The sequence below is a fragment of the Ostrinia furnacalis genome, unplaced genomic scaffold (assembly GCF_004193835.3).
Source record: "Ostrinia furnacalis isolate ACB-3 unplaced genomic scaffold, ASM419383v2 OfSCF2704, whole genome shotgun sequence".
NCBI classification, from domain to species: Eukaryota; Metazoa; Arthropoda; class Insecta; order Lepidoptera; family Crambidae; genus Ostrinia; species Ostrinia furnacalis.
Window position 1 is genome coordinate 101,180 of NW_021132943.1, and position 12,276 is coordinate 113,455.

General features: G+C 40.6%; 1 protein-coding gene across 1 annotated transcript in view; it reads right to left on the reverse strand.

Moving 5' to 3' along the window:
- Positions 1 to 11,972, reverse strand: part of LOC114356272 (facilitated trehalose transporter Tret1) — a 45,565-nt gene extending 33,593 nt beyond the window's left edge. Inside the window, exon 1 of the mRNA XM_028309363.1 lies at positions 11,070 to 11,972. Coding sequence (XP_028165164.1) covers positions 11,070 to 11,972 — 903 coding nt within the window. The remainder of the gene's footprint in view (positions 1 to 11,069) is intronic.
- Positions 11,973 to 12,276: the final 304 nt, after the last annotated feature.

Consider the following 12,276-nt stretch of genomic DNA (forward strand, 5'->3'; position numbering starts at 1 on the left):
GTATCCACGGAAGACCAGCGTCGTGGTGTCCCTTACGACTCCTCGACATGATGCTGAGTGGATACCGTTTCGGTGACACGCACATTACCTACTCTCTTTAGTTTTACTTTTGTTTCATATTTTTGATGCTGTTTTGTGTCGCTGAATAAAATATTTCATTTTCATTTATAACAACCTCCTAACACTGAATACTCGTAATTAATTACCAAAGTGAAAGAGTAGCCTTATTTTGGATTCGCCCACTCACGAAGTCATGACATTTCAGCGTTATAATGAGTTTGGAAAAACATTATTGGACTAAAGAAAGGGATCTAATCCTTTTTTAGGTTTTTTGAAATCCTAATTAGTTGGTTAGATACATTATTCTTTTATACACTAATCCCCTAGTACGTGAATAAGGTATTATGGAAAGTTTGGCGGGACTATTCCCATCTCTCGTTCCCACCGCTGCAACTCCTGTGTAGCTAGAAGCTACAGCTTGACCGCCAATAACCAACCGGACTTTGTAAGTCAAATAAAAAAATCAAGATTGAACCAAAATTACACCAAGAAAAGCTGAAAAGATGCATTTTTTTCAGACAAAAACACATTTCAATCAATTTTGTATTACGAATATTAAAAACCACATGTTATTCAATACGTAGATCCATTCATGATGTTCATTCACAATCAGAACATCCATTTTCAATTACTTCACTTCTTTCTTTCTTCCAAACAATGAATTAGAGATGTTACAATGGTTTGATTCCGATTCCGAAAGTTCGGAACTTTCGATTGATTTTGCTCTTTCGATTCCGATAAATTATAATCGCAAGTCATATTGAAGGTCAATGCATTAGCGGCTTACAAACTACAGATAGATTAAGCCTAGGCGCGGACCACCGTTTTTTAGTTAGCCGGTAGTTGGGTCAGGCTGTTGATCAGTGCGACGGCGGAGGAGTCAGAGGAGGCGACAATATGATCGCCTCCAGTTTCCTCTCCTCGGTGATGGCCAGCGGGCCGGGGGCGTGGGGGCGCCCTCGCCTGCATTGCACAGGCCACCACCACCGTCGGACGGGAACAGCTGTGTGCTTCCTGCTGCTCCTGTCGCCCCCCATCCTGGGGGGCTGGTAGGGCCCGCCGTGTAGGCGGGCAATCGCCGGGAGAAGTGATAGAGAAGGCTTTGTCCGGAAACCCACAGTTTCCTCCCACTTATGGCGAGTGACGGAGCACCAGGGTCTTTTTAGTGGGTATGCCTCGTCCTTCTGACTTGGTGAGCCCCACATAACCTACCCTGTCCCCGCAGGGTAGGTATGGGATTCAACGCATTTTTCCCCGTAAAAAAAAGGCTGTTGATCAGTATGGAGATGTATGAAAGTGCGCACATTACACCGATTTGGTATCGGCCGATTCTTCATACAAATTAGAATTGGGCCCAACTATCGGCCAACTAAAAGTCGGTGGTCTGCGCCTAGGCTTACACTTACCAGTAGGTTTAGGATACATGCCACGATAAACTTTTATCCAGGCATTTTATCGATTTTGTACGACACGAGAATAATATCATCTAAAATCTTCGATAAGATTTAATTTTTATCATGGTCATTCATGGTGTATTTTATCCCAGCACATACTAGCCCGGCAGGTATGCCTATCGTTCGTTCGTTTCAGCCAAATGACGTCCACTGCTGGACAAAGGCCTTCCCCAAGGCTTTCCATAACGATCGGTTCTGCACTGCCCTGTTTTTAGGCAATAAGAATATAACTGACGAAGATGTATAATTCTTAGACCTGACCTTAATTCTCTCTTCTGCCTCAACCTCCGATCCAACGTATTCCACTTTGAGCACATACCCAAATAGCACCTGCACGAATAACACCTGGTCTATACTTAGGCTTGATTTCCTCCTACGCTGACGTCGGTCGCGTACATCGGTCGAGCGTACGAATAAACACAATGCTCTATGAAGCACCGCACAGCAACGCCGTCGTCAGCGGCAGATGATTACATAGAACTAGTGTGTAATCGTGCGCGCCGCTGACGTCGGTCACCGATGTCAGCCTAAAAGGAAATCAAGCCTCAGAAATTTTGGATGGGTGTTCTAATTGGAATAGGCCAGGTGCTATTTGGGCGGGTGCTCAAAGTGGAATACGTCTCCGATACCGGTTTTGGTTTCGATTTCGGTAGGTTTGGTAACATCCCTACAATGAATAAACGCAAAATGGAAGAATAATAGAACAATATCGATGGACAAACAACCGACCATTATGGCGGCTCTGGTTATTTGTTCAGCATTCGGGGTTTTAAAGCAATTTACGCTATTATGTTTCAGGAATAATATTTCAAGTTGATTATCGATTCGTTTGCGATTGGTTCGCAAACTGAATTCTAAGTGTGCTTGTTATAACTAGGCTTGCCTGTGTCTTCGTCCGCGTGGATGTTACTCTGGTATCTACATAATGTAAAATTCCATTAAAATCTTGGTTTTGGGTGAAAGAGTAACAAACTCACAGCTTTAGTAACTACATAGTTTACCTATTAATTTTAGAAGGGTTTTAGACGCAGGGTGGGACGTCCATCCTCAAGGTGGACCGAAGACTTAATAAAGGTAGCAGGAAGCTGAATACAAGTCGCCGCCAATGGGTTAATGTGGAAATCGTTGGGTTATCTATGTTCTGCAGTGGACGTCCTATGACTGAAAATTATGATGATGAGGAAAGGAAAGCACTGAACCCTAATATCAGACATTATGAGTTTGACAAACCTAGACTATAAACCTAGGTATTAAAAACTTATGTGAATGAAAGTGTCTCTAAAACCTTAAATGCTAAGTTGGCGCCGTAAGAAGTGGGTTGTCAAGAAACCTTGCAAGGTAGACTGGCAGCATAAATCTGACGCTACTACAGACGTCTTATAGTCTTATATGCTAGTGTTGTTCATTTGAGATATCGATAAACGTTTACCGGCACTAAAGTGGGAAGAAACTGCTAACCATCGTCTTGAGTGGAGGCAAAAACAGAAAAAGTTTACGACTACAAAGAGCTGAGAAAAACTGATCTGGATTCGAATCGCGATGCTCTTAAAGCCAGACCAGCAGCGGCTATCATTTACAACTACATCAGCGGTGTCCTAACGTGTCGGCATTGTTCGCGCACACTTACTAACAAGATAGGCTTCTTTCTGTAGCCATAAAGGCACATGATAGGGCAGCACAGCGTAGACTTCTTATTGCGGACTAAAGGCACAAGTCCAAGATGGACTGCAGACCGCAGATTGCAACCGCAAACTGCAAAATTGTATGAAATCTGTAACGTACGGCGCGCGCCGCAGCTGCAAGCCGCAGTAGGGATTTCATAGAGATTTGCTGTTTGCAGTTACAGTCTGCGGTCTGCACTCCATCTTGGACTTGTACCATAAAGGTTCAGTCAAACTTAAATGCATTGATTGCCATCGCTGAACGCCGGCTGATCGCGTGTGATCGCGTTGGTTTGGCTGAACCTTAAAAGGAATTTGTGGCGGTTACCGTAGCCGAAAGCGGCTTGGGAGTATTATAAACGTTTACTTTAATAGAGACCATCGAGTCCATTAATTTCGATAGTGACACGATTACGGGATTAGTCCCACATCTCTTTCCCACCACTGCAACTTATTTAAAGCCAGGATCTAGTTTGGCCTCCAATGAAACCCAACTGTTTTTGTGAAAGATTGAGAAGTCTCGGGGATAAGTTCCTGTTTTGAACTCCCAATGAATTTAATCAGTATCAGTGATGTAACTACACAAGTTCGAAATAATTTATCCACTTCCTTCTATTTCAAAGCGGCAGATGTCTGAATTGTTTTTTTTTAGAAATGAAACATGATTGCTTATCTTTATTTTACTTTGTCGTAATACTTTTGGGTGACAGCGTAATATCGTCAACACGTTTCTACGAACATCATTGATCCATCAGACAATATTGGACGACATGTTTGCCCTAGATAAACAGTTGGGGAAATTGTTGGATGTTTGTCGATATCGATATTCTCATTTTCTCATTTACTACTACACTAACAAACGTCGGGCGTCCGACCGTGAAAATCCTTTTAAAACAAACTAGTTATACGCATATGACAATATTTGGGTCATACTCTGTTAGGACCTTCCGCCATTAATTTTAGAGAAATTACCTCATTTTATTGTAAAGTAAAATTCTCACTCGTAACACACACACACACATAAATTTAGTTTACCAGGTGGGGACCATTAGTTCTTTCATCATCATCATTATCATCATCATTTCAGCCATAGGACGTCCACTGCTGAACATAGGCCTCCCCCAATGCTTTCCATGTTGATCGATTGGTAGCGGCCTGCGTCCAGAGCTTCCCTGCTACCTTTACGATTAGTTCTTTGTATTTACAAGACTATAGAATCATTCAGGTACCTATAGTGCCATAGCCCGCAGAATCGCTAAAATCAAGTGGCAGTGGGCGGGGCACATAGCTCGTAGAGCTGATAGCCGCTGGGGCAGGAAAGTTTTTGAGTGGCGACCACGTACCGAAAAATGTGGTCCACCCTAGGTGGACCGACGATCTGGTGAAGGTCGCGAGAGGTGCCTGGATGCAAGCGGCGCAGGACCGGTCTTTGTGGAAATCCTTGGGGGAGGCTTTGTCCAGCAGTGGACGTCTTTCGGCTTAAACGAACGAACCTATAGTGCATCCTGATTTCTAAATCTTTAAAACCCTTGGCTTGTAGGTCAAACCCTCTATTTGCCTCTGATAGAGCCGTGCTCCTGCAGTGGAGACTAAATGACCTGATGATGATGACGATGATGGCAGACTTCATGTAAAGGAATAAACAATGGGCAGTTAATTGACCGTCCGATGCTGTGGTAACTGGTGCCTTCATAATTTCCCGGTTCCGGCCTTTTGATTTTACGTGCCTCGATTCAGAGGCGGACGCGATATCAATCAGGTTTTGATAATTATTATGAATATGATTGTCATTTTAACATGGTATAGAGCTGTAAAGGATAGAGATATCGTAAGCGAAATACTGTCTTCATTTTGTAAAGAATTAAAACTAAAGTTCGCTGCAGCTGCTGTATTAGTTCTGTCATCTTCTAACAAAACTTCAAACGTGGTATTTGTATACTTTTATTTTATGTCATTGCTCTCCCACTGCTTCTAATTGGCCTATCTATCTGGAAATCATTTGAGAAGGCCTATGTTCAGTAGTGGACGTCTTGTGGCTAAAATAATGACTTCTATTTTCTCTATGTATAAAGACAAACATAGTCTTAGAAAACATAAAGGTATAATTTTGTTTTTGAGACAAAAAGATCTATGAAGTATTCTATCTGAATACTTAACGTAATGAAACCCTATAATTATTGTTTTATTTTTATTTTAAGTTGCAGTTCCAGGGATGAAAGGCAAAAAGTTCATTCGATACTTAATTTTTTTTATGAAAAACCTCCCAATGCTTGCACCAGCCGCCATGTCGATCGTAATTAATAACCTGCTGTTGACAGATAGTAAATTAATCATACAGTTTCCTGTGTTTGGGAGCTGTGGAGAAGGCTGAAGGGCATTGACACTTGTTGTATTGAAATTTGAGTTGATTTATTTTGATATTGGTCGTCTTCTTCTATTGCCATCCTCTTTGCACTGGAGGGCAGTCGAAGCTTAACTTCTAACTCCTCCCATGTTCTTCTGATAAATTTCGTTGCGGGTCCAATGACAGTTTAACTTTCCCCCGGGACAAACTTGACCTTCACTGGTTGGGTTTTTATGACGGTGAAGCTGTAGATCCTGCCTACACAGAAGTTGCAGCGGTGGGAACGAGAGGTGGGAATAGTCCCGTATCAAACCAAAAAGTTTGGGGAACTTTAACCTACAACTTTGCTGTTAAAAAGACAAAACTAGTGAAGGTCTTCGTCTCAGGGAAAATTACACTGCCATGCCCCGCAAATTATGTTAAATACATAAGTAATGTATAGTTCCATGTATTCTCACTCAATTAACCCGCCCCTTAGTAAGGAGGACCTCGTCTAAATGAGACGCCCATCAATCCATATCGGCTGCCTTGATCGCCTAATGACATAATCAAGTCGAGCTATTAATATGAAACCCTAAACTTAACCACACATTTGAATCCTTATACACGTATGTACAGTAACTCCCCTTTGTTCGTTTCAGCCAAATGACGTCCACTGCTGAAAAAAGGCCTCCCCCAAGTATTTCCACATTGACCGGTCCTGTGCTGCCCGCATCCAAGTGATTCCCGCGACTTTTAGCGGATTATCGGTCCACCTAATGGGAGTACACACTATTTCTTATACAATGTGACCCATTGGTAAATGATATAACAAAAAGGATTGATTGTACCTGTACAAATGCAACAACTTTTCTACAGGAACAATATCCAAATTCACAAAAAAATGACGTCACCATAGTGGGATGACATCATCATCATCATTTCAGCCACTGGACTTCCACTGGGGAACATAAGCCTCCCCCAACGACTTCCACATCGCCCGGTTGGTAGCGCCTTCCTGCTATAGTCCAGTCGCCGAGCACGCACACTCACTGCTGCCGCCCGTCGCACAGTCGCGACAGCAATATAATTACGCGCGAGCGATAAAGATAGGTAGCTTGGGGTCATTGGACGAAATTCTACGTACTCGGCGACCGGACTTTATCTTTATGAACTGTGGAAGTATGTTACCTGTGTGTGGTGAGCCTACTTTACTTACGTCTCTATTGTATTTATCCCGAACTGTCAACATTAAGTCCCCAACTCCACACAAGACTTTGGGATCGATATGGTATATTATTCTTGTACTAGCCGTAGCCTAAATCTAACCGACAGTTTTTATATAAACCTGTAGGGGTTTTGTGAAATGATAGGTGATTACAATGCCCTGTATATCTTCAAACGCTCAAACTGCTTGCAAATCTACGAAATGGGCGGCTTGATTAAGCAATTTATTTCGGCCATAATGCTAATACAAACACTTTGAGTCTGAGTTGCACCACTTACATTTGATCGTAACTATAACGATAACCGGTGTTTTTTGTATGGAGTTTGACAGATTTTTGACGTTTGTCAAAGTTAAAGTAAGATGGTGCAAGCCAGCCTTAGTTCTTCCCTAACGTACCGGAAAACACAGCGTGAGGCGTTCTCCCACAAGGTGGACCGACGACATGATAAAGACAGCAGAGAGGCGCTAGATGCAGGCCGCAACCAACCGTGCGATGTGGAAGTCATTGGGGGAGGCCTATGTTCAGCAGTGGACGTCCTGTGGCTGAAATTATGATGACGAAAGTAATTTATTGTAATGAACTATCAGAATTTACCAGTAGATACCCTTCTTTTGCATATAAAGGAGACAAAATTATATTATACTTATTATATCTCATTATCTTTTTATGCCAAAAACTTGGCAACATGGAATTTATCCGGCGTTCCTTTTTTGGCACTGCCCAGGGATCGATAACGCACATTATTCTTGCCCTAGTTCAGCCGCGGACATCCATTAGGGCACAGATTGCCCTAATGCCGCCAATTATGACGCTACGTAGCGTTTGGACGTTTTTATTTTTGTGTTACGTGGAAATCATGGGTGGAGCAAGAAATGTTGACGTTTACGAACTTGTTTTGTTTTCGTTTTTCTTTTGTTTTTGTGTCGTTTGTTTTTGTTTTTTGCTTGTCACAGAAATGGGTCAACATTGGCATAATTTGATTTTTGTTTCTTATTTAACCTTGTTGTCCTTAGGTTGACAGATTAAATTAAGTACTGCCATTTTTCGTACTATTATTATTTAATTGAAAATTTCTTTAAATTATGAATTTAATAACTTAGCAATGTCATGTCAATAATTATGTCATAAGGTCGTGTACTTTAAGAGATACGTAGGCCTTAGATCACAAATTAGAAAACCCAGATAGTGCTCTTATTTAGGTATTAGGGTGGTCCTTATTTCTAAGAAAAAAAAATTTTTTTCTTCTATTTTGCGGGGCACCACGTAATTTGAATATATACCATATGAAAGTCTTTCATTATTTTTTTTTTAATTTTTAAAAGACATTTAGGGGTCGCTACCAAGGTTTGAATTTTAAGTAAAAACAAAGTCTGTATTTCGGCCATTCTCAGATGAACTAGTTTTTGCGTGTCCGGGCNAGCCTACGGCGGGCTCACTCTAGTGGGCCCGATCGAGGGGACTACGGACGCGGCCTGAGGGCGCCACGGTAGGCTCGGACCTCGGCTCAGGCCGTGTCCGGGGGACGGATAGGGGAAAAAGCCTGGTCCTTGAGCACGTAGAATTTTGTCCAATGACCCCAAGCTACCCATCCTTACCGCTCGCGCGTAATTATGTTGCTGTCGCGCTCGCACACTCACTGCGGCCGCTCGTCGCACAGTCGCGACAGCAGTATAATTACGCGCGAGTGACAAGGATAAGTAGCTTGGGGTCATTGGACAAAATTTTACGTGCTCACGGACCGGGTCTTGTACTTATTATTATTCTGTGGTATTACAGTAAACCCGATAAACAGAACTCGTATAATTATTTAGAAAAGAGCTCAAAATATCCAACTGAACTCAAGAGATCCCAAATTACGTATTTGAACAAAGTCCAACCAAACAAACCGGCACAAAGGCGTGAGTCAATTTGTCAAAAATATCCCGAACTTTCCTCCACAATGCCGTACGAATGCCGTAACATTACGTAATAAGCTTCGAATGTAATTGATAATGGAAGCTTTCGGCCCCGGAAAGTTTTGCCGAAATGTTGTTTCAATACCGGATGATTCAATTAAGGATTTGTTTTCCACACTGAATGCGTTCAGCGTTGCAAAATGTGAACGAACAACATGTCGGACGTTGGTTTCTCTAGGTACATTTTAGGGTTCCGTAGTCCTGGCAAGGAACCCTCATAGTTTCGATATGTCTGTCTGTCTGTCTATCCGAAGTTTTGCTTGGAAACTATTGGCTCTAGCGTTCTGTAATTTTGTGGAGGTATGTATGTTAATCACTTCGACAAAGTGGTACAATAAAAATTTTAAATAATTTTTTTAGGGTAGCTCTTCTTCAGGGTTTATAAGAGATAGGTCAGTTAGTTATTTCATACCTCATAAAAATAATAAAAAAAAAAGAAAACTTGCTTTTGTTGAAGTAATTGCTTGCTTCTGAAATACATTACCACAATATACAGTGTGAGTCACGTTAAAGTGTACATATGAAAATAAATGAAACTAGACCTATTTTTATCGACCAAAAAGAGGTCAAAAATTTTTTGCGTTTTTTTTTTAATTTTTTATAGATTTTTTTTTCTTCCAATTACTTATTGTAAAGAAAACGTAATAACTTTTAAACTAAGCGGTTTATCCTGATAAAATAAAAACATTAATAATGCTAAATGACAGGCGATACTAAAAAATAAATTAAAATACACAAAAAAGGCCAACAAATAATAAAAAATGATACTTTTTGAAAAAAATCTGCTTTTAAAATCGTGTTTTTTTGGTTATTTGATAAATTTCTCCAAAAAATGCCCCTATAACCGGTGGTTTTTACTACTTTGTATTATTCTATATCGTATTACCTTCATAAAACCAAAAATCGCATGTCTCTATCCCTATCACAACGTTTGCAATGATCGTTTGAACTAAGCCTCTCCGGGCGCGCCATTCAACGGTTCGTTAACAACGAAACTGAAAATGGCTCCAGATTTGTAATTTTGATAAAGACAAGTTAGATTTCAAATAAAAACAAAAGATTTTGAAGTAAAATAAGCATTTTAGTTAAAATTAAAATCGTTTCTACCTGTAGCGGAGAATAATGTTGTGGCAGGGCTTTGTTGAAACGATCATAGCAAATGTTGTGATAGGGATAGAGACATGCGATTTTTGGTTTTACGAAGGTAATACGATAGAGAATAATACAAAGTAGTAAAAACCACCGGTTATAGGGGCATTTTTTGGAGAAATTTATCAAATAACCAAAAAAACACGATTTTAAAAGCAGATTTTTTTCAAAAAGTATCATTTTTTATTATTTGTTGGGATTTTTGTGTATTTTATGTATTTTTTTAGTATCGCCTGTTATTAGGCATTATTACTGTTTTTATTTTATGAGGATATACCGCTTAGTTTAAAAGTTATTAAGTTTTCTTTACAATAAGTAATTGGAAGAAAAAAAATTCTATAAAAAATTAAAAAAAAATCTCAAAAAATTTTTGACCTCTTTTTTGTCGATAAAAATAGGTCTAGTTTCATCTATTTTCATATGTACACTTTAACGTGACTCACACTGTATATTGTGGTAATGACGGTCAATTACGGAACCCTACACTGCGCGTGGCACGACATGCACTTGGCCAATTTTTTTATTGATGCAAGAGCAAAGAACGCAAACCTCTGACAGATTGCCTTATCACGACCGCTGACAGATCGTATTGCCCGCACCGCTGATCGTTTGACCGACAATGTTGTTCAGTGAACGCAGCCCGCATTATGTGGGCTGCGTTCACTTTGACCAACGCTGCTCGCAGAACGCATCCAGTGTGACAATACCTTTAGGCATAAAGTCCGTCCGAATTATGGAATGCTTTGTGTGTATGGAATTTCACATGAAAACGGATTTTGTGAGAGCTTTTGATATTCAATTCATCAACCCAATTTCAGGGATGTTTCGCTTCGTGGAAAATAGAGGAATTACTACGGCATCTGAATTGAGATTAAAGGTATTGTTTTGCAAAAGCACCAGCTTTTACAGTTAATTTGTATTTCATTCCTGATTTTGTTTTCGTATTTGCCGAATCTTCTACATTTGTGGTCAACTGTACGCTTATTCAAATAATGGAATTAAGTCAACTATAGGACTTTATTGATTTTCGTATTTTTAGACTAAACATATTAGGTATATTGTTAATACAGTGAGATATTTTCTTGATGTTTTCAAGTAAACATGATTTTATAAAAATGTAAACGAAAAGTATATGGCATCAATCATACCTATTCAATCAAACAAAGATTGGACACGTGACGTAAAAATATTCGAAAGCTACTGCTGAAAATAAATAACTCAAAAATATAAAAACTTACCTGCGGCAAGTGTCGGGTCCGCCTCGGCAGTTGTTTTTCCTTCACCTCCCCCGTCAGGCACTTCCCATTCGGCATCACCCCTTCTTCCTTCATCCCATCCCGTTCCAACGGGATGCTTCTGGCTATCGGGATATTATGCTTCTCGAAGTATCCATTCTGTATCATTTGGTCTAACGACACCTCTAGTTCCCTGACCGGTACGACCTTACGACCGCAAATTGGGTCGTCGACGATCATCTTCCGATTGCATCCCGAAACTTCGGAGAATTTCACGTTCTTCTTCTGTTCGTCGGGCTTTTTAGGCCGGCGAGGACGATCGGGGACGTCTGTTGTCCAATACTGAGCGTTTTTATCACTCAAACGTAACGGTTTACACACGGCAACGTTCTTCGGTTTTGGGTTAGGATTTGGAGCAGCAGTTCGGATGCTTTCGATGACTTTAGTTCGCTCATAACTGACAGGCTCCTTGCGCCTAACTTCAGGGGTGCGTCGTTTGTACGGCTCGTAAACCTCCCGCATTCGCCTCCGTTCGCTCTCGATTCGAAAGTCGTAGTAGTCTTTCTTTTGTTTACGACTATGTCTTTCATCATAATTGTAATAGTTCCGTGGTAGAGAATTATATTTGACGTCATAGCTCGTCGGCAAGTTGAGGTATTCGGGTCTTATTGGTCGAAATAGAGAGAGACGTCCTTGAGCCTCATCGAAGTCAGAGTATATGTCTTCGTAGACGTAACCGTTCTTCCTTCTCGGTCTTTCAAACGCGTGATCTCTTTCTCTTTCTTGCCTGTGCCTGGTTTCGGGCTTGTTCCTATCGTATCTGGTGTCGTAGCGTCGTCTGTATTCGTAGTCGTACTCATAGTTGGAGCGGTTCTCGTGGAGCAAGCGTTCCCGCGAGCCAGCCATTCTTCCTTTATTCGTTTTCCTGGAACAGACATACGAATTATGAGCAAGTTTTCCGGCACACCTCAAAAAGGGTCAGAAATCTCAGATATTAATTCTCAAAGGGATTTATTTTTGTTTTATTGGATGTAATATTGAATCTATGTTATAAAAATATTGTCTGCCTTAAACTTGACACTAATAAAAATAATTTTATTGATAAGGTCTGGGAAAAGGCATCATTAAATTCAAACGAACAAGAAGTATTATTATTGAACGAGTATTCGTGGTCCAGTGATTTAATAAGTAATAATACCCAAATAGCTTA